The sequence below is a fragment of the Miscanthus floridulus genome, chromosome 12 (genome assembly GCF_019320115.1).
Source record: "Miscanthus floridulus cultivar M001 chromosome 12, ASM1932011v1, whole genome shotgun sequence".
NCBI lineage: Eukaryota > Viridiplantae > Streptophyta > Magnoliopsida > Poales > Poaceae > Miscanthus > Miscanthus floridulus.
The window spans coordinates 81,088,980-81,108,844 of NC_089591.1; the positions used below are offsets into that span (position 1 = coordinate 81,088,980).

A 19,865-nucleotide genomic window follows, 5' to 3' on the forward strand; every position below is an offset into this window, starting at 1 on the left:
ATCTTGTAATAAGCTAGTTGATAGGTGTGTTCTCTCTCATAGTGCCCAGGTTCTTTTTCTCGAAATGACTGGTGAGAGTAAGATCTAGTTTTTTCGGTTTCTGCTTCTTACTCTTTTGCAACTCTGTTCAAACTTGTATCCCTATTGAATGTCAATTGGAACGACGTTCCTCACTTAAAAAAAAGATGAATCTCTTAGTTTGTTCGAGCTTTGAATCTTTGGTGCTGCTCACTTAAGATGAATCTTTGGAAGAGAGGCAGGAGTTTGTTTCAACATTATGGCTTTAGTGTATTTCAATTTGTGACTGATTTTTCAGTGTATTTTTGTTCCATATCTTATACACATGCATATCTGACTGTAGTGTTTTCATGTTTCGTTATCTGAAACGAATACTGTTCCTTATGTGAAGCAAACTGAAAAATCTACACAGGCTTGCTTGATTGTTCTAGTTCTAGCATGCTGGCTTTTTTTTTTAATGCAAGTTCTGGCTCTACGGCCTTCTCATTGATAACTCAGGCTCGACGACATTGCGAGCAACAAAGGTTTGTACAAACTCTTGGAGGGGGTCTGCCCAAACTTGGTACACACCCGGGTCCTAACTCAAACAAAGCCTAGCCAAATTATGCGCTACCGAATTACAATTGCGTGGAATATACAGGATGCCACTGCATACAAAGTGGTCATGCAATAAATCAGGTGTATCTCCTATCAACATACCACATGCTGCGAAATCCATGGATGGTGATTGTAGAGCCCGTTTCAAAACCTCCTGCAGTGCCTTGGCGCAAGCAGCTGCTTCTGCGGTAATGGCGTCAGGAACTGAACCAAGGTTCGCCGCCCCAGCTGCCCCTGTAGTGTATCCGGCACGAAAGAATCGTCCAAGTTGATCTTCCGGCTTGACTCTGTCGCTATCGAAGGCTTGTTGCTACTTGCTGGATCATGACAAATGAAAGAGCGTGCGCGCGCGCTCTTGCGTGACGGCTGCGGCCACCGCACGTTCGGCGGCACGGCGGGGCACCTGACCTGGCCGGCTGGCCGACGTTGAGTGGGTGCCGTGAACACCGCCTTTCGGCAGAGCCGTCCGCGCGTCTATCTCCGTGCCGGCTTGCCGGCGTCGTCCTGTGCCGTGACGCAGCGCGCGCGCCCCCATACGACGCTGACATTTTGGCGGGCGTGCGGGTTGCTTCGGAGCGCACGCATTTCTTCGGTTGCCGGTGCCGCTCGCGCTGGGACCGGCCGACGCCGAGGAGCCCATCTGGAGGTGCTTTTGCAGACGCGGTTCCTCCGTGCGTCAACGCGGTGCGAACTGCGAATTCGGCGCATGGACGTATACGTGCGTGTCGTCAGATGGCGGTGACTCGTCGAGAAGAGTGAAGACCAACCTGAAGACCGTTTCTCCCACCCAGCTGATTTATGGAATGGATTATGGTTGGATGGAGCCGTGGAGAGAAAATGCAGCTCACGTTCCTCAAAGTATACATACATGCTATTCAGCCTGTTAGTTTCATCGTAAATGATCGTAAATTATTTACTGCTGACAGGTTTGGTGTGAGAGAAAAATATTATTCTAACTTATAATCCACAATCATATACGAGCAAGCGAATAGGCTTATTATATGCCGCGAAATTACACAGCCAGATTTTGCAACATTACACAGCCAGATTTTGCAACATTTTTCCTTTCCCAATTCCCATACAGCAGTGGATGCCGCAAATCCAAAATGCAAATAATGTATCGTCATCTGTGGCCTCCTCGTCCTTTGACACTGACACACATGATCCCACACCCAACTCGCGTACGATTCAACTTCACTCCACTGAGCTGTAGCAGTATGCCAGCACAGTATTGTATACAGTATACAGCTACGACTACGAGTACACAAGGAAAGCGACGGCTATTTACCACACGGCTTCCCCGCGGGTCCCACCATGAAGCAGCCGAGCTCGGCGTTGCGGAGGCCCAGCGCGGCGCGGAACACGCCGCCGACGGCGTCCGACAGGCGGTCCAGGCGCGGCGCGAGCTCCTCGGTGCGCCTCTCCACCTCCTGCGCCGCGGCGCGCACCGCCGCCTCGTCGTCGGTCCCGGCGTCCAGCGCCGAGGCGAGCCTCCGGACGGCCTCGTCGACGGCGCCCACCTCGCGGGCGCCTTCGAGCGCCGCGAGCTGGCCGGACACCGCGTTGAACGGCTCCGCCCAGGGGAGGTCGCCGCCGCCGGAGACCCTGGGGAAGGTGGTGGGTCCTCCGACGAGGATGGCGGCCGCGGCCGCTGCCGCGAGCGAGGAGACGGCGTCCACGGCGGCGAGCACGCGCGCGGCGGCCGAGAGCCGCCCGCGGGGCTGCTCGAACGGGAGCGGCGCTAGAGGGGACGGGGACGCCGCAGGGTGGTCACCGCGGTCCGCGAGCGCCGCGCGCGCGCGCGCCCGCCCGGACCCGGACGGCGACGAGGAGGAGGAGAGGAGGTGGAGAGCGAGGCGCGCGAGGAGGCGGCGCCTGCGGAGGAGGTCGAGGCGCGCGGCGATGGCGTTGCAGGCGTCGAGGAGCGCGACGCCGGCGTCAAGGTGTGCGGCGACCGCAGCAGCGGACGCGTCGCCCTCGCAGGCGCCGGCGAGCGCGGGCCCCGCGTCCGCGAGGGTGATCGCGAGGAGGTCGGCCACACGCGCGAGCGCCGCGAGTGGGGAGGCAGGCAGCGGCAGCAGGCCCCGGAGCCGCGCGGCCAGCGCCGCGCCGAACCGGTCCGCCTCCCCCTTCTTCTGCTGCTGCTGGTGGCTCCGGCGGCGGCTGGGCTTGGAGTGGTGCTGGTGGAGGGAGGGCAGCAGCGAGCTGTACTTGTCGGCGAGGAACATTTGGGCTGGGATGCTGACCAGGCTGCGGGTTCGCGGCGGCGTCTGCTGTGCTGAGGAGGACAGAGAGGGTGCGGAGGCAGAGGGGAGGATATAGAGGGAGGTGGGCGGGCAGGCGGCGATGCGGTTGCGTCGGGGGTGTGAAAAGGGTCGGGCAGGACGGCGTGCGCGACATGACGCGGGGAGGTCTCTGTCCCCGGCAAGGCTGCGTTTCCGGGAAGCGGATGGGATGGGATGTGGCGGGAGGTCGCCCCGCGTGGGCCCGCCGCGTAAGACGCGGCTCTGCTTGGCGCGGGCGCGCGTCTCGTGGAAGCAGCCGACCATGCTGCTTGGTCGCACCCATGGTCGGCTCCATGGTCGGCTGCTTTCACGAGACGTGCGCCCGTGACGTCGGCCAAGCCGCGCGCGCCCGCGCCAAGCAGAGCCGCGTGCCTGGCTGCGCGCGCCCGCGCCAAGTAGAGCCGTGTGCCTGGCTGCGCGCCCATGTCATGCTAAGCCGCGCGCGCCCACGCCGCTTCCTCCGCCTGGCCCCACACGCCCGCTCACCGCGCCCGCCCGACGGCCCGACGCTGCCCTTCCGCCGCCGCACCCAGCCACCCGCTGTCTGCTAGCGTTGAGAGGGACGACCCTGAGAGAGACGACCGAGAGATAAGGGGTAAGTTTGTCTTTTCACAGACATTTTGTTAATTTTTAGTTGCTTTGGTCCGGATGTAGATAACTGAGTTAAGAATTGGGGTAAACGGAGCCTTCGTTTTGGAAAAGTAAGGGTAAACACACAAAGTGGAAGAAAGTGGGGGTAAAATCACAATTGTGGTTTGAAATAGAGGCAAAAACGCAATATTCGGAAGGGCAAAGTTGTCATCTGTTAACTTTTTTAACACCGTTACCTGCTGTTCACGGAGTAGGGGTAAACGGAGCCTTCGTTTTAGAAAAGCAGGGGTAAAAACACAAAGTGGAAGAAAATGGGGGTAAAATCACAATTGGAGTTCAAACTAGGGGCAAGAACGCAATAGCCCCATAAATTATATACACATATTAAGTTTCTTATCAAAATGAAAACAAAAAGAAGGTAAACATAGCAAATATCTAAGTGGGTTCTATACCACATATCTAAGTGGATTCCATAAACCAACCAAACGCATATTAAGTTTCTCAGACCGTGAGTCATTTTGGTTTATCAAGGTGAATTTTGTACCATATATCTAAACATAGCATATACATATCTAGGAATATAACAAAAATTATATATAAAGAAAAATCATAATGCTTATAATTTAGAATGAATGGAGCAGAAAATTTATGATCATCGTGACATGTTTCATGGGCCTAGATAGACTTTGTCGGTCGCTAAACCCGAGATATTTTTTCCCACCTCATCACATACATTCACATGAGGGCCTCGTTTAGATTGTGAAAAAAAGTGAACCCGATGAACAGTATCACTTTCGTCTTATTTGGTAAATATTGTCCAATCGTGGACCAACTAGGCTCAAAAGATTCATCTCGTGATTTCCAACTAAACTATGTAATTAGTTATTTTTTTACCTACATTTAATACTCCATGCAAGCGGCTAAAAATTGATGTGATGGAGAGAGAGTGAAAAAACTTAAAATTTGGAATGCATCTAAACGAGGCCGAGATCAGGATCAGGCTGATCACTGACTTCTCACCCACACAGTTACGACACCCGATCTGCAGCTAGCCACTCGATGCTACGGCCGGGTCGCATCGTACGATGATCGTACAAGTGATTTTCAGTGCAAGCCTTGCACTCCTCCACGGTTCACACTGGATGTTCTTGCATTGCATTGTTCTCGAAGAAAAAGGAAAACGGTTCACACACGGTACGTACTGTCAGCCTGTTCGGCAGCCGTATCGTGGATTATAAGTTGAAATAGTATTTTTCTCTTATACCAAACTAACAAAATCAGCTGTCAGTAAATAATCTACGATCCAATCCAATCAGCCGAACAGGCTGTATATACTTCACACTGATGGGCCAAATAAGCTACTCTACGTGGAATGCCAAGTGGCAAGTGCGTACCAGATGACTAGATGAGGTACACGACCGGACAGGAGGAGAATAGGAGATGTGTACGTTAGGGTGTTACGGATGACACTCGACGCCTCACCTCATCACGGCCACGAACCTTTATCTCGCACTTGGTGTGCTGTGCATCTCATTCTCGTCAAGGAAGGAACCAAAATGTGCCCTCCTACGCGAAAACTGCTCCGTGCTCTGCTCACTCTCGCTCGCAAGTCACGGTCGTTATCGCTCGTAAACTTTTCCCGAATCAGGATCCTTTTCAAATGTAAGAAGAATGTCATAGGAGTCATATAGAAAATCTATACTTGAAAAAATACGAGAACTGCCACATTCCCAATGGGGTATTTTTATTTTAGGCATTAGGAAGGACAAGAAGCTCCTACTGATAACTAAACAGATATATAAACATAAGTTAAGGTGGTGTTTAAATTCTAGAGCTAAAGTTTAGGGGTGTCACATATGAGTGTTCGGATGGTAATAATAAAATAAATTACATAAGTCCTCAGTAACCCATGAGATGAATTTTTAAGCCTAATTAATTCGATATTAGCACATGTTTACTGTAGCACCACATTGTCAAATCATGAATTAATTAGACTTAAAAAATTATCTCGCAAAGAGTGTCACAATCTATATAATTAATTATTTTTTAGTCTATTTTTAATATTCTATGTATATGTCAAATATACGATGTAATAGAGATAAACTATACAAGGTCCGAGTAGTTTACACACAAGCAGCGTGAAAAGAATCCCTTTGTACGAGGTTGTTTTGGTCATCTGGGCATCCAAGGTCTCGAGGAGTACGACGACGCCAGCGTGAAAAACATGCTAACATCGCCATATGTTTTTTTCCCCTGGACTGGACACTTCGCCGGTACGCCCCCATCGCTTCCCTTTTCCCATCCCTATACTTACCGTGGACGCAGCAACCTGAACGCAGGCCATGGCACGTCAGATATTTCCGTGCCCAACCCATCTCGTTAGGCCATCACGCACTCATGCCTTTTTTTTTTTTATTACATAGTACAACGTAGACGTTCATAATATATACGCACACTCACTTTTATGAACGCACGTACGCAAACGCTACCTCTGTGAGCACATCCGAATGACTGAGTCCGAATGACTGAGTCGGTAAATCTTGAAATTCACGAAATCACCACTGGCGACAGTGTCGTTTTGTTTTTATTTGGTAATAATTGTCCAATCGTTGACTAATTAGGCTTCAAACGTTCGTCTCGCAAAGTACAACCAAACTGTGCAATTAGTTTTTTGATTTCGTCAACATTTAGTACTCCATGCATGTACCCCAAGTTTGATGTGACGGGGAATCTTCTTTTTATATAGTGCCAAAATTTGAAATTGGGGGAACTAAACATGACCCTAAATTCACGCAACAACTCACAGCATCACACACGGACTAACACACACACACCCTAGTTCAGCCCTTTTGTTAAGGGTAGGTAGTTAGTTTAGTAGATATTTGGAATAGTAGTAGTAGTTCTGCCCTTTATTCAGGAAAGTTCCGCAGATATCTGGAATAGTAATGTTTCAAAAAATATTTGAAATAGTAGTAGTACCCACCCGGTGCAACAGTAGCCAATGCTAGTCAGCCTATTCATTTGCTCGTATATGATCGTGGATTATAAGCTGGAACAGTATTTTTCTCTCACACCAAACCAGCCAGCAGTAAATAATCCACGATCGTTTACGACGAAACGAACAGGCTGAGTGTTGAGTGATACTACGTTTCAAATTATAATTCATTTTAACTTTTATTCTTTATATAAGTCACATTTCTTTTACTTTGATAAGTACATAGAAAAATACACCAATGTCTGCGACACTAAATTAGTTTCGTCGAACTATTCATGAAATACAATTTGTTAGTGCATTTATTTGAACTCGTAGATGTTCCTACAGTAGACAGGTTAGTCATTAAACTTATGATAGGAACTTTAACAACTATTACTCCTCTATATTTTTGTTTCAAAAACTTAGTCAAGATCAGAAAAGTTTGACTTAGTGGAAAGCACGAAACCGGAGTCAAACTGACCAATAAAATGCTACTACTCCCTCCGTCCACAGGAGAACACAATTCTCGCTTCTCCAAGAGTCAAATGGCTTCAAATTTAACCAAATCAATAGAAAAAAGTTCTAACATTTGTGATACTGCATAAATATTATTGGATTCATTATGGAATGCATTTTATAATAAATCTATTAACATTAAAGTTAATTAAATTAAAAAAAAATCTCGACTTGTCTCAGATTGTATTTTTTTTTATGGAGGCAGTAGTGCAGTACTGCCTGGAGCAGCCGTCTGGTATCGCTACAGTTGCCTCCACGCATGCTTGGCTTTACCGCCACGCATCGGAAGCGGTGGGAACCAAAACGTGGGCGCCGGAGCCTCCGGCCTCGTGCGTTGGCCGCACATCGACTTTGACCTCAGGCAATGCTTGAGCTGCACACAAGTACACAACACATGGATAATGAGGACGAACAAGTCTTAAGAAAGACCGTAAGCCTGTAATCAAAGGCCCGTTTGACGTAGACAGACACCATTCAGCTCTGATGTTGGGGGGAGCTTCAGCCGGTTGTTTTGTTTACAGGAGGGGGGAGCTGGGGAAGGGTACACCTCAAGTCTGAGATGTGCAGCCTTGAACTACGGCAACCTCACAAGCAACACAAGTTCACATACCAATATTACACAAAAGCTCACAGGGATTATGACAGCAATGGTTTCTAGCAGCTAGTCGAAACACAGTTTAAGTTGCTGAAGCATTTGGTTTAGTAACACATATGCAGCACTTGGGGGAATAAATGGGTGTGCTAACATTCTGTGAAGGGGGTTGGGATTCGAACTGCAGATACAATACAATAGACACAGATGATTCAGCAGAGGAACAGAAAATGAAATTGCTACAGCCTTGACCTTATCATTTTCTCATACAGGTGGTGCAAGTCACAACCACATAGGATTTTGTTTATGCATGGCTGCATCATAAAAGGTATCATAAGGGCATCAAGGCATGTCTGCAACTGAAAAAATAATGGCTGGCGTTGATACGATTATTTGGTGTAATATATAAACGGTATGGAAATTTCAAAGATCTTAATGCCTAAGACAGGACTTGGCGTTTACCAAATCAAAGCCAGCAGACAATGTGCGAGTTCAGCAACGTTATCCATATAAGCTTTCTTTGTGTACACTGCATCACACGGGCAGCCAATCAGCCGAGCATCACAATCAGAACAGCTAATGTTTCCGCCCTTTTAAAATTTTATAATAAATATAGCATGCTAGGAATGTTCTCATCATCCTGCATGTGCTTAAACCAATCCAGGTGATGGACCCAAAAAAAATTTGGTACGAAGGAAATCAGTTTCCCTATCTCTAAAGCTGGTGTGGAATCTCAGCAAGGTGGCAATTTGCTGGCAGCGAGGCCAAATTGGCCTGGTCAGCTTTGAAGACCAGAATTGCAAGTTCAGACTTCAACGTTGTGGGCCATATGCAGACCCATATCCTTGTTTCTATAAAAAATATATATGCTAACTGACTTTGGGGACAAAAAGAGCTATCTTCCCAAAAAATATGGGTGCAAAAAGGACTGATTCCTTTATGTGGGATACACATGGGCTCCACGCTGGTCAGCATTCAGTTATGAAGATAAAACTTTATAGGAACAATCATACCTTCATAAACAAAATAAAATAAAATAATGGATATATCACCTAAAAAAGATAAAGAAATTGAAAATGCCAGCCATCAAGCAGCTGCTACAATTTGGATCCTACAAAACCAGTGCTCAGTGCTGTTTTGTAAATGCTTAGCTATTAGATTTGCTAAATGTGCTTTGTAACTACTGACCTCAATCATATTTTCTCCTTATCTATCCAGTTCTTTCCTCTTTCCTTTTATATGTTGAGAGAAAGCTTAAGAGACCAAGCTTGGAGAAACCATTATTTGAGCATGCTTACAAACGGCTTTTGTAAGTAAAAAAGACCAGCAGTTCTTGATGTTTAATAGCATTGGACAATTTTATGTATTAACTAACCCACCAACTAATATTGTGTCAAAATACCAACAATAATTACCAACCACAACGCCAACAAAAGGTAAACTGGCAGTGAAGGACGTTATACAAATTCTCATGATGTATGTGTGCAGCAGTTGGTTGTAACTTCAGAAAGCCACACCACGAAAAGAGGGGAAAGGACTCTTTCAGATGCCAGCACACCATGAGGTCCTTAAAATGAGCACAAGCCATCTGCTGCCAACATGCATACCCCATGTGTATGCTAAACTTAATCGTCTGGATCACAAGCCTTGGTTAAAACATTTTTCTTTCTTTGGTTAGGTCAAGGGAGAAGGCACCATTTTTAATTCAACCAAAACTTAGAATAATCGTCCTAGATTATTGGGATACGTAACAGGACTTAAAAAAGCTACCACTACACAGAATAACACCCAAAGGGGCCAAGATTAAGAAAGGTTCTACCTAAGAGATGCACAAGGAACACAAGGTGAGATAAAAGAATGATAAAAGGTACAATCAAAGGGATGCTAAACTATTTTCTGCAAAGGACATCAATGGTCACAAATACTCAGAAGCACAATGAATAAAAACTGCAACTTTTCCCGGAAACTATGTATAAATATCTGAATAGTTTCTAATTGCAAAATGCAAATGAATACAGATTACAGGAGTACTTGATTTGATACTAAATTTTCATCACATGAAGTGCCAAAGCATGGAAATACTTACCTAACAACATATTGTGACAACATCTGTTTGGTATGAATCCAAAAAAGATGAACATATCAGCTGAGTGCAAGCAAATAACCATGTTGCATTGGCGTCACCTTCAAAGCACTTGTAGTTGAAACTGAGTAGTTTGTTCTCATCAGTCCAAATGAAATCATTACAAAATTCCAGAAGCCCTGCTAACGAAAAGGTAGATAACTTTATACTGTTCCATAAGAATAAAAAAGAGGACAAGAGTGAGAATAACTATTATTGAAATCATGACTGGTTAGTCCCTCCTACTGAACTGAGGCAATTGATAGGATATCAGAAAATGATGATCTGACTCTGAAAAAAGAAAACCGAGAGAATGTGTATGAACTCCAAGAGGTTGTTAGGTATCCTGTATATTGTTTTCCCATGAATCAAAATATGATGGTGCAATGAATGAATAGAGAGTGGGGTTAAGTTTTTTTTTATGATTAACATTAAATCCTTGGAGGTATTCCAAATTTCCCATTTATCAATGCAAATAAATAATTAAATGCTAACTAAATGAGAATGCCAAGATTATATCAACAAAGAGTGAAACCAAACAATTTTTTTGAAATGAGAATGGCTCTCAAATCTCAATACATACTAGCATGGTTTGGAAATCAGTAGGTTACGTTGTCAAGCACACAAATATACAATAAAATCCATTAGACTATTCTAAGTTTGTAGATCATAGTGTAGTTCAGGTGGGAAAAACAGCAATGCCCTACATTCATATGAACTGTTGGATCCTCCAATCTGTGGCAACAATCAATTCCTTACCAGTGGCTTGCAAAGTGCGTGAGCATTATTACCTTCACCTGTTTAATCATCAACATCTTATATTCAAAAAAACCCAAAAACCAAAATCATTGCAATTTGCCAACATCTTAATCTCATCATCCCATTTATTGCAAATATCAGCTTGACAACAATAATAAAGAGGACACTCGACACTGTGTGTTTGAGAAAAAAAAAGATGAGAACTGTACAGTGTGCACTGCTAACCAAAAGGGATGCAGCTATCTATGTATTCTACTTCCAGATGTTGCATCGAGCAATTCAGACCTACCAAGAGCATATCTACATTACTTGTGGATGGAACTTCTGATGGAGAGGAAACTTCAAAATGAACTATGGATTATTTGCACTAACAAGCTTCTCTTGTAGCCTTTCCGCACGGGCCTGAACAAGGGAATGCAACAGAATGCATGAGTTATTGAGGTTTCAGAGCTAAATTATGTAGCTATAGCTGGAATAGGAGATTGAAGTGTCCACAAGGCAAATCTCTAATGCTAACCCTGAAAGACTTGGATCGGCGAATAGATGGATCAAGATCCAAGGCATCCGCATAGGCATCTTCCGCAACAGAATATTCACCCATTGCAAAAAGTGCGTCGCCTCGCAATAAGTGAGCCTGCAAAGCCATGGTCAATAAGAGGTGCAAAACCATGACATGCTTAATGACAATAATAATAATAACATCAGCAGTCCAGAGAAAAGTGATGTCTGAGATGCCTAAGTAAGTAAGGATGCAGTGAGGACTGAAGACTGCTGTTTGTCAAAGCCTCAAATGGAAATGGTATTGATTTATAGTCATACCATGAAATTGCATCTTGATTAATGTACCAAATCAATTTATGAAAAATAACACTGTTTCGAGAGGCTCCTCCAATTTATACAAGTCAAAGTGATTTCAGATAATGAATGATGTGTTAGTTACAAATAAATTGTGAGCGCCTATCACACAGTGCCACTTCAACCCTTTGCATTAAGAAAAGAAATAAGCATGTTACTAGAAGCACAGTACCCAATATGTATAAGTATAAATCGTCACATTTACTTATAGTCATTGATGAGGGTACTCTTTGGTTTTGTTGATTGTTACAAGTACCAAGCCTTCCTTACTTCACCTATCACGAAGTTACTATTCTGTGTAGGCACTCGCATAAGTTTGTAGGTTCAGCTAACATTGGTGACGGGAGGTAACCAAGCCAATTCATAATTGAGACGATCAAAACATAGATAGACATAGACATCAATTACTGGTATTTTTCAACCTTATACTAATATACTCCCATGGATGTAAGAACATGAATATGGTTGTACAAGAAAGGTTATACACGGGAACTTTGGAGGTTCTAAGTAAAGCAAATACCTGAGGAAATCTGGGAGCTATTCTTATTGCTTCCTCAGCGTCCTCAAGTGCACCAGAGATATCCCCCATTGCCAATCTCGCCTTAGACCTGCATAATTTCAACAGGATGTTTCATGCCAAACTTACACACGAAGTACACAATTACACTTACAGACACTAATTCCCACACTGAACTCGAAGCAACAGAACGAACCTGCTCTTGTACACCAAATGCAGACCACCACAAGCATTGGACCCAATAACCTATGCAAACATACAAGTGTAATCATCAAGCTCGAATCCAGCAACTCAGGGAGCATGCACAATCGCAGAGTGGCGCATGTGTCCAGTCCAGACCTCAGTCAGAAGGGCTTCCGCTTCGTCCGCGTCTCCCTTCTCGAGGGCAGCCTTCGCCTTCTCCCTCGTGGCCAGCGCGGTGAGCTCTAGGGCCGCGTCGAACTCCGCGGAGCCGAGGAGGTGCTCCAGTAGCTTCGCGCCTCGCGCCGCCGTGCCCACGTGGCCGAACACCGCGGCGCTCCCGGCGACGGACGCTGCGACGTTGGGCCCGGCGCCGCAGCGCCCGAGGCACCCGCAGGAGCCCACGTCGACACGCGGCGGCGCGAGGCCCGCGAGCGCAGCCAGGACCTCGCGCCCGCCCTGCCGCGCGCACGTGCGGTTCGTGCAGACCCGCACCTCCACCGCACCCGAGGCACGCGGCGGAGCAAGGCTATGGCGGCGGCGATGCTGCGCCTGTCGGGGAGTGCAGGCGAGACTGGTCAGCCGGGCCACCGCCATCGCCATCGCCGTGTGACCTCTGGTCTCTGGATGAGGCGGGGAGCTTTTCTGTGGGACAGTGGGAGGATGGTAATTCCCTGTGAGAAGCGAGAAGAGCCAGATAAGCAACCGTTGGCGCCTAGTGCCTACTCAACTCCGCTCCATCATCCTCCCTCCCTCCTTCCCGATGCCTCCGACTACGGTGCCTTCCACTTCCCTCGCACTCCCCACCGCCGCCCGTGCCGGCGCTCGCCGCCATGCCTTCTTCAGCAACCGATCACCCTCAAGCGTCCCCACCGCGCGCCTCCGCCGCGCGCCCCGGCTCGTCATGGTCTCTGCCTCGGCGTCTCTGGAGGCCCTCATCTTTGATTGCGACGGCGTCATACTGGAGTCAGAGAACCTCCACCGCCAGGCCTACAACGACGCGTTCGCGAACTTCGGGGTGCGCTGCCCGCCGGCCTCCTCCGACCCGCTGTACTGGGACGAGGCTTTCTACGACGACCTACAGAACCGCATCGGCGGAGGGAAGCCCAAGATGCGGTGGTACGTAAGCAAGTTTGGTTTCTTTCGTCACGGAATTGCTCGACCTACTGGTTAATTGCTTGTGATGAGTGATGACCATGTGCCTTGCCTTGTGCTTGGTGCTTTGCGCAAAAAATGCATTGGGATGTCCATGCTTATGTGTTAGTGGGATGCTAAATCATATTTGCGGTTTAATTTGTGCAAATGCAAGCTTTGATCGTAAACGTGTTGTTAACTTACGAACTCTGGGATAATCACACGGCACATTGCCGTTTCTGCAATGGACATGTAAGAAGTTTATAAACGCTGTACAATGCAATTGTTCAGCCGCCCGCCCGCCCACCACTGATTGTTGCTTGTCAGCACGTGAAGGGAACGATTTCATATATATCATGCCTTATTAGTACTTGGATCTTTTTGTGACGTTGGTTCTGAATTGGTTGGGGCTTGGGATTTGACAGGTACTTTGGGGAAAATGGGTGGCCTTCTTCAAAGATCTTTGAGACACCACCTTCGACTGACTCTGATAAGGAGAAGTTGGTTGACATAATTCAGGTCTGCCTTTTATATCTTTGGTTTTACAACATGTTGGATTGTTCATTAATATCACTTCTGCGGTGCAGGATAGGATCACAAATACTTTGAGCCATTCACTAGTTTAAAGTTATCTTCAAAAGTTGTGTGTTCTACACGAATGCTAATCTCTTTTACCAATCTGTCATTCAACTATACTTTTGCAATTGCATGTTATTTATCCAAAAAAACTGGAATCTTAGCTATGAACTTCGGTTGTGTTCTCTCCTTCTCTAATCTCTATCAGTGTGCAAGTCTTTTGTGCATTCTTGAAAAAACACGTTATTACAGCTTACACCATTTTACCTTCTGAATTCAGGACTTTCACAGTTGTAACACTTAATTTGCAGGATTGGAAAACAGAGAGATACAAAGAAATAATAAAATCTGGAACTGTAAGTTCAGTGCCTTCATTATTTCCTAAACTTACATCATAATTATAATTAATATGCATAACAAGTCATCTCTTTTTTTTTCTGACCCTGATTTGAGTCTCTCTATTGTTAGGTGAAACCTAGACCTGGTGTTTTGCGGTTGATGGATGAAGTGAAGGATGCGGTAATATAACTTATTGGAGTATCTTTCTTTTATTTATTTTTCAAAGCAACATCTTCGTTGTCTCCGTACTAGTGTTTTCGTAAAAATTTGAATGCTTCGTCACATTACCTCAGTGAGTTCTCAACAGTATAGCTATTTGATACTCTGAGGTGATTTTTATCCTTTATACAATGGTGTAGGGTATCAAGCTTGCTGTTTGCTCTGCAGCAACTAAAAGTTCAGTCATAATGTGCCTTGAAAACCTTATTGGACTTGTAAGTTAAAATTTATGATTTATGTTGCTTTCATATGTCTGCCCCAAAACTTCTGTTGTGTTGGCTGGTTTTATTTTTTTCTCACTTCTGCTCTTGTTTCTATAGGAGCGATTTAATGGCCTGGATTGCTTCCTTGCTGGTAAGGTTCTGTTTTTCCCTCTTCTTTTGTCTTTTTAACCTTTAGTCTTTCGAATTTCACTGAGAACAGTAACAAAAGAAATTACAAAACTCCTCATGTTCTTTTTTTTTCAATAAAATCCTTTACAGTGGGGGTCTCCCTTGCTGTATTTAATGTTAAAAAACAAGGAATATATAGTGGTTGCATTTGTAGCACTTGTAAGAACAGTGTAATGCCTTTAAACTATATAAAAACTACAACAAATATGTCAGTTAAGCAAGTCCTGTAAACAATAGATTGTTGAGGATGCTTTGCATCATATTTCCCAAATGTGAAATATCAGATCACTCCTTTGTCAATTGTCAAACTTAATTTATTTGGATCTGGCAGTCACTAAGGTTCTGGTTACGATAAAGACAACAGTCCTTAAATTGCACAATTCTCAATTGCCTCCACTGCAGGTGATGATGTTAAACTAAAGAAGCCTGATCCAACAATATATATAACAGCATCAGAGGTAGTGAACACTAGTATCAAGTCTTGTCTGTTTTTTCATATATATATGATATATCCAGAGTTGGTCACGTTAAGGACCTCCTTTGCTGTACCCAGAAATTAGGTGTGGGAAGCAAGAACTGCCTTGTGGTTGAGGATAGTGTTATTGGATTACTAGTAAGTCTTCCAAGTACGTATTTGATTAACCGCACTAATCCTGTTGGCTATGAGATACATTTACCTTTTTATAGGCTGCAAAAGGGGCAGGGATGTCATGTATAATAACATATACACCTTCAACTGCTAGCCAAGTAAGATTGATCTTTAGCTCTAGTTCTTGTTCACTGTAATTGAACTGTATCCTGATCTGCTAACTTCTTCATAGGATTTCAAGGATGCAAGTGCTACCTATCCTGACCTTAGTAATGTCAGGTAGGTTCTGCTCGATTGACATTTGAGACCTTTTTGTGTGTTAGATAAATTACAGCTGTTATATCTTTACAGGCTTGAGGATCTCAAGCTATTATTCCAGAAAACTCTTGTTACTGGATAGTGAAGTGTCTTGTTTTCCCCAAGGAATACATTAACAAAAAAAAGTCATGCATGATAATCCATGGTAAGTTTGTTTCTATATCTGTGACTCATTTCTTTGGTTTAGATTCCCATCTTGGATTGCCTCTGTCTAAAGATTACATTCCTGATAGTTTAAGTCTGGAATAATTTTGTAGTTAGGCATATAAGCCAAATTCTCATTTTTTTTTAAAGTCATATATTTCACTAAAAATGAAGTCCTGCATTTACTTTTCACCTTTTCAGCGATTATTCCCTGGATGTTGAACAGTTGGTGCTGGATGTTGAACAATAGGTGAAACCAAGCTATGCATCTTGTTGAACAGTTGGTGCTAGATGTTGGAAGACATGATTACTCGGATGGAAGTGAAGATCCGCCTTGAATCATTGCCCTCACACCAACTCACAATAAAAATCCTACCAAGATAAGCTCTAGAGAGTTGTGAGGGAGGTGTGAATGCCTATGAATAAGTTTGTTTCAAATTAGCCTAAAGTCAGTTTGTTTCAAATTATGCTAAAGTTAATAAGTGAAAGAGTGAAGGATATCGAGAAAGCTATAGAACACCCGAGTGTTCTAGGAGCTCCCCACACGCGATTTCTGGAGCCTGGATCCGCACGGGGACCGGTGGAGGCCGTCCGATCCCACGCTCGGTCGAGCTCGCGACTCCTTCCTCCCTCCCCTCCGGCGGCTGCGGCGGCGACGGAGCTCGCGGACGCCGACGAGGTAGGCGTCTGGTCCTCCTCCACCGGAGACGAAGACGACAGCGGTGGTGACTAGGGTTCCGGCAAGCTCTCCCACTCTTTCTTCTCCAACTCCGGCGGGTATAGAAGGGGCCGGCCAGGGGGGGGGGTAGGCAGGCTAGGCGGTGGGGATGGTGTCCGGGGGGTTTAGGGGAGCTGGCGGTGGTAGGGGCGGCCGGGCTAGGTCGGGGTGAGGGAGGCTCGCCGGAGTTGGAGAAGATTACGGCGGGCGAGCGAGCTGGAGAAGATGACGGCGGTAGGGGGAAGGGGAAGAGGGAGGCCGCCGCAGGCGCTAGGGTTCGCCGGAGATCCGATGAGCTAGGGTCGACCCTAGCTCGTTGGAGCTCCGATGAACCCTAGCGCCCGCGACGGGGCGATGGTCGGCGGTGGGGGCGACGAGGACGAGTAGGAACGGCGGCGGGGCTGCAGGAGGAAGAAGAACAGTGTGAAGAAAAAATATGAATATGGGGTGGGAGGGAAACACACGGATGACAAATGGACAGACTCGATATATATACATATACCACTCTCAAAATTCTAGAGTTACAACGCATTATAATGCATTATGTCACAGTCCAAACACTTCGGCTAGAAGACGAACAAACACTTCGGCCATAGAAGTCTGGCGCCTTGTGCTGGGGTGGCAACACTTCGATGTTGACTTAATTCGGCCTCAGGTGCAGCCATCTAGCATAAGGGCGTGGTGGGAAGAGGGGGCGGCCAACATCCCAAGGCAGAGACGTAGACACTTCAACGGGGTGGTCATCTACGTAATGTAGAACATCTGGAAGGAAAGAAATAGAAGGATTTTTCAAAATTTGGTGATGGATGTCCGACAGGTAGCCTCCAAAACCAAAGAGGACATCGACCTATGCTCTAGGGTCTTCAACAACCTGACCTAGACCTTGTATCTATCCCTCAGGACGGGTGTGTTGTGTGCTTTACTTTACTCTGTGTGCCCTTTGAGGTTTTTATGCCGATGGCACTTTCTGTGCATAAACTCTCTTTCCTTCCTTAATTGAGAGACAGAGCTCCTGTCAAGTTCATTAAAAAAGACGAACACTATCAGGAAAATGATTTTTCCACACTTACTCTGTTCGGATTATCTGGCATAAAACCAGACACAACAGGGCCGGTGGGTGCAATACAAGTGACTATTTGAGCTTTCAGACATCGACAAACAATGTATATATCTTCTTGATACTATGGCATGTATATTACTCAGCAGGCTAGACGGAGCTGCAAGTTTTGACACAAAACCCGATCCAACCCAACGCGAAAACCTAACCCAACCTCAGATACAGCCTGATTTGACCCGATGCATCTTTCTAGTGGGCGTGGGTCAGTGGGCCAAAAATTTTTGACTCAGCGCTAAGCTACAATCAGTCAGGTCACAAAAAATAGCATGTTTTTTTCCCAACACGACACTTGGTGCCTGTTTGAATCATATAATAAGTACTAATATCTAGTATGCTAAAATTAACAATGATGGATCCAAATATGTAGTTGCTAATAGCTCACCTTTTTACTTATGGATCAATCAGCAATAAAAACAGCTAGTAGTTGCTGAAGATTAGCAACCTTCAAATAAGGGGTCCAAATAGGGCCTTGATTTAGCATTTTGAGGTCTACTAAAAGAGATCAATGAGCTGAAACCTTAGGCTGTGCTTGGTTGAGAAATGAGTGGAATGAGATCATGTGTCTTTGAAGTAGGATGATCTCCTCTAGTGTTTGGTTTAGAGGACAAAATCATCCTTGTTTTGTGTTTGGTTGAAGGCCCACCGGTAAATAAGTGGAATCAGGCATCTGTTATTTGTTTCCTGCAGTTCCAACCTGGGTACTACTCAAAAGCAAATATTTAGAATCTATCTGAATGTGCTTTATTATTTAGTTAGCCTGATTGGTAGGGTTTACTTCTTGCCTAGTTAGTCTGGCATGCTCACAAGCTCGCAATATTTGGATCCTGGTTAGTGCGAGTGACCTGATTTATTTGCAGTCTATGTATCTGTCCTGTCAGCCACCTGGAGACCAATCGGATGATTTATTTTACTGGAAGCTAATAATTATTTTGTATGGAATTTGAACGTAACATTACACCATGTTAGTTGTTTGCCATTAGGAGCTTATCCATTAATCAGCCATAGCATCAATGCCATCAAGGAGAATAAGCATACCTAATTCTGTGGGTTACTCTTTTCATATAGCCATTCTGTGTCGCGTGCTTCCTGTTCCTTGATTTGGCTGGGAGTCAGACGTTAGTCTGGTTGCCTGAGCAACTGGATAGCTAGGAAATAAACGCTAATTGAATAATTTGTAGCATCAACCTAGCACACAGGAAAGATGTTTGTGTTATTTTCGAAGTAGTAAATTTTCGAGCTGTCTTTGAGTGTGAATCATGACTGTTCAGGTGGTGGTCGGCCCCGTTCGGCTTGCTGAAACTTGACTGAAAGTGGCTGAAAAATACTGTTCTGGCTGAAATGTTGTGAGAGAAAAACATTGTTCCGGTTGAAAAAAGAAGCCAAACAAGCCGGACATAAGATAAGCCGAACGGGCCAAATTAGGGGGCAGTACCCAATCCACTTCTCAGAGCGCTTCGTTGCAACGATAAGGCAAGTGCATGACGAGCTTGTGTTTGGGCTTTAGGCCTATTGTTCAAGTTTTCCTTTGCTTTCAAGTATTTCATTAAATTTTCTAGTTCATGTTCAAGTTCCTGTTTCATGAGATTCAAGTTTCAATTGTTATTTACATTCATTCAAGTTCCGGTGGATCCAGATGTGCAATTTGGTTCTTATGTTCAAATTCCTATGAGTAAGTGCTGACCCCACTTACTCGGCTTTACCGGTAAATGCAAATAATTCAAGTTCGTCCGTTTCAGATGGAAACTACTATTTATTCGAGATTCCAATTCTCTGTTCATGGACTCCTGTGCGATATTTGAGTTTTTGGTTCTAATTGGACTTGCTGAGTGTTTTTACTCACCCTTGTGTTTATTTGGTTTTTATGTACCAATTGATCGCACGACATGCATGGGAATAATTGGGAGTAGCACCTTCATGAGCACAAACATTTAGTTACTTTTAGTTTATTCCTTAATTCTAAGTTTTCGCCACTGTAATGGTTTTATTAAAGATCGTTTAAACGTGGTTTGATGTAGATGGTCGCTGCAGTGGGAAATGGTTACAACAACAAAGTCTTTAAGTCTGAAATAAGTTAGGGTAGGCTAGAGTTGAAATCCAGCAGAAGCAATCAAGATTCAGGCACATAAATAGCTGTCTTCCGAGCACTCCTATCTAAGGCTAAGTCTTTCGATATATTCCATCCTTTCAAGTCTCCTTTTATTGCCTCTACCTAAGTCAACTTTAGTCTTCCTCTGCCTTTCGTCACGTTACTATCCTGGCTTATAATTCCACTACGCACCGGTGCCTCTAGAGGTCTCCGTTGGACATGTCCAA

General features: G+C 45.1%; 3 protein-coding genes across 5 annotated transcripts; 1 reads left to right on the forward strand and 2 right to left on the reverse strand.

Annotated features, from left to right (window-relative positions):
- Positions 1–1,590: 1,590 nt before the first annotated feature.
- Positions 1,591–2,976, reverse strand: LOC136496907 (uncharacterized). Its single transcript, XM_066492685.1, has one exon. The coding sequence runs from the start codon at positions 2,841–2,843 to the stop codon at positions 1,896–1,898; it is 948 nt and encodes a 315-aa protein (XP_066348782.1). The 5' UTR covers positions 2,844–2,976; the 3' UTR covers positions 1,591–1,895.
- A 4,116-nt stretch (positions 2,977–7,092) lies between these two features.
- LOC136497958 (small glutamine-rich tetratricopeptide repeat-containing protein 2-like) lies at positions 7,093–12,727 on the reverse strand. Of its 2 annotated transcripts, XR_010769472.1 has the most exons (6): positions 12,166–12,727; positions 12,023–12,072; positions 11,830–11,917; positions 10,972–11,088; positions 10,744–10,856; positions 7,093–9,835 (listed from the first exon to the last, which is right to left on the reverse strand). XR_010769472.1 is itself a non-coding variant. In XM_066493866.1 (5 exons), the coding sequence occupies exons 1-5, from the start codon at positions 12,607–12,609 to the stop codon at positions 10,806–10,808; spliced, it is 750 nt and encodes a 249-aa protein (XP_066349963.1). In that variant the 5' UTR covers positions 12,610–12,726; the 3' UTR covers positions 10,562–10,805. The 2 variants fall into 2 exon arrangements, 1 of the variants encoding a protein (XP_066349963.1); XM_066493866.1 differs by lacking the exon at positions 7,093–9,835 and having other exon boundaries at positions 10,562–10,856; positions 12,166–12,726.
- Positions 12,696–16,225, forward strand: LOC136497957 (haloacid dehalogenase-like hydrolase domain-containing protein At4g39970). Of its 2 annotated transcripts, none has more exons than XM_066493865.1 (12): positions 12,696–13,125; positions 13,566–13,659; positions 14,028–14,072; positions 14,185–14,235; positions 14,415–14,489; positions 14,595–14,628; positions 15,069–15,124; positions 15,220–15,279; positions 15,354–15,413; positions 15,488–15,534; positions 15,607–15,718; positions 15,968–16,225. In XM_066493865.1, the coding sequence occupies exons 1-11, from the start codon at positions 12,770–12,772 to the stop codon at positions 15,653–15,655; spliced, it is 927 nt and encodes a 308-aa protein (XP_066349962.1). In that variant the 5' UTR covers positions 12,696–12,769; the 3' UTR covers positions 15,656–15,718; positions 15,968–16,225. The 2 variants fall into 2 exon arrangements, with proteins under 2 accessions (XP_066349962.1, XP_066349961.1); XM_066493864.1 differs by having other exon boundaries at positions 12,698–13,125; positions 15,919–16,225.
- The last annotated feature ends 3,640 nt before the right edge of the window (positions 16,226–19,865 follow it).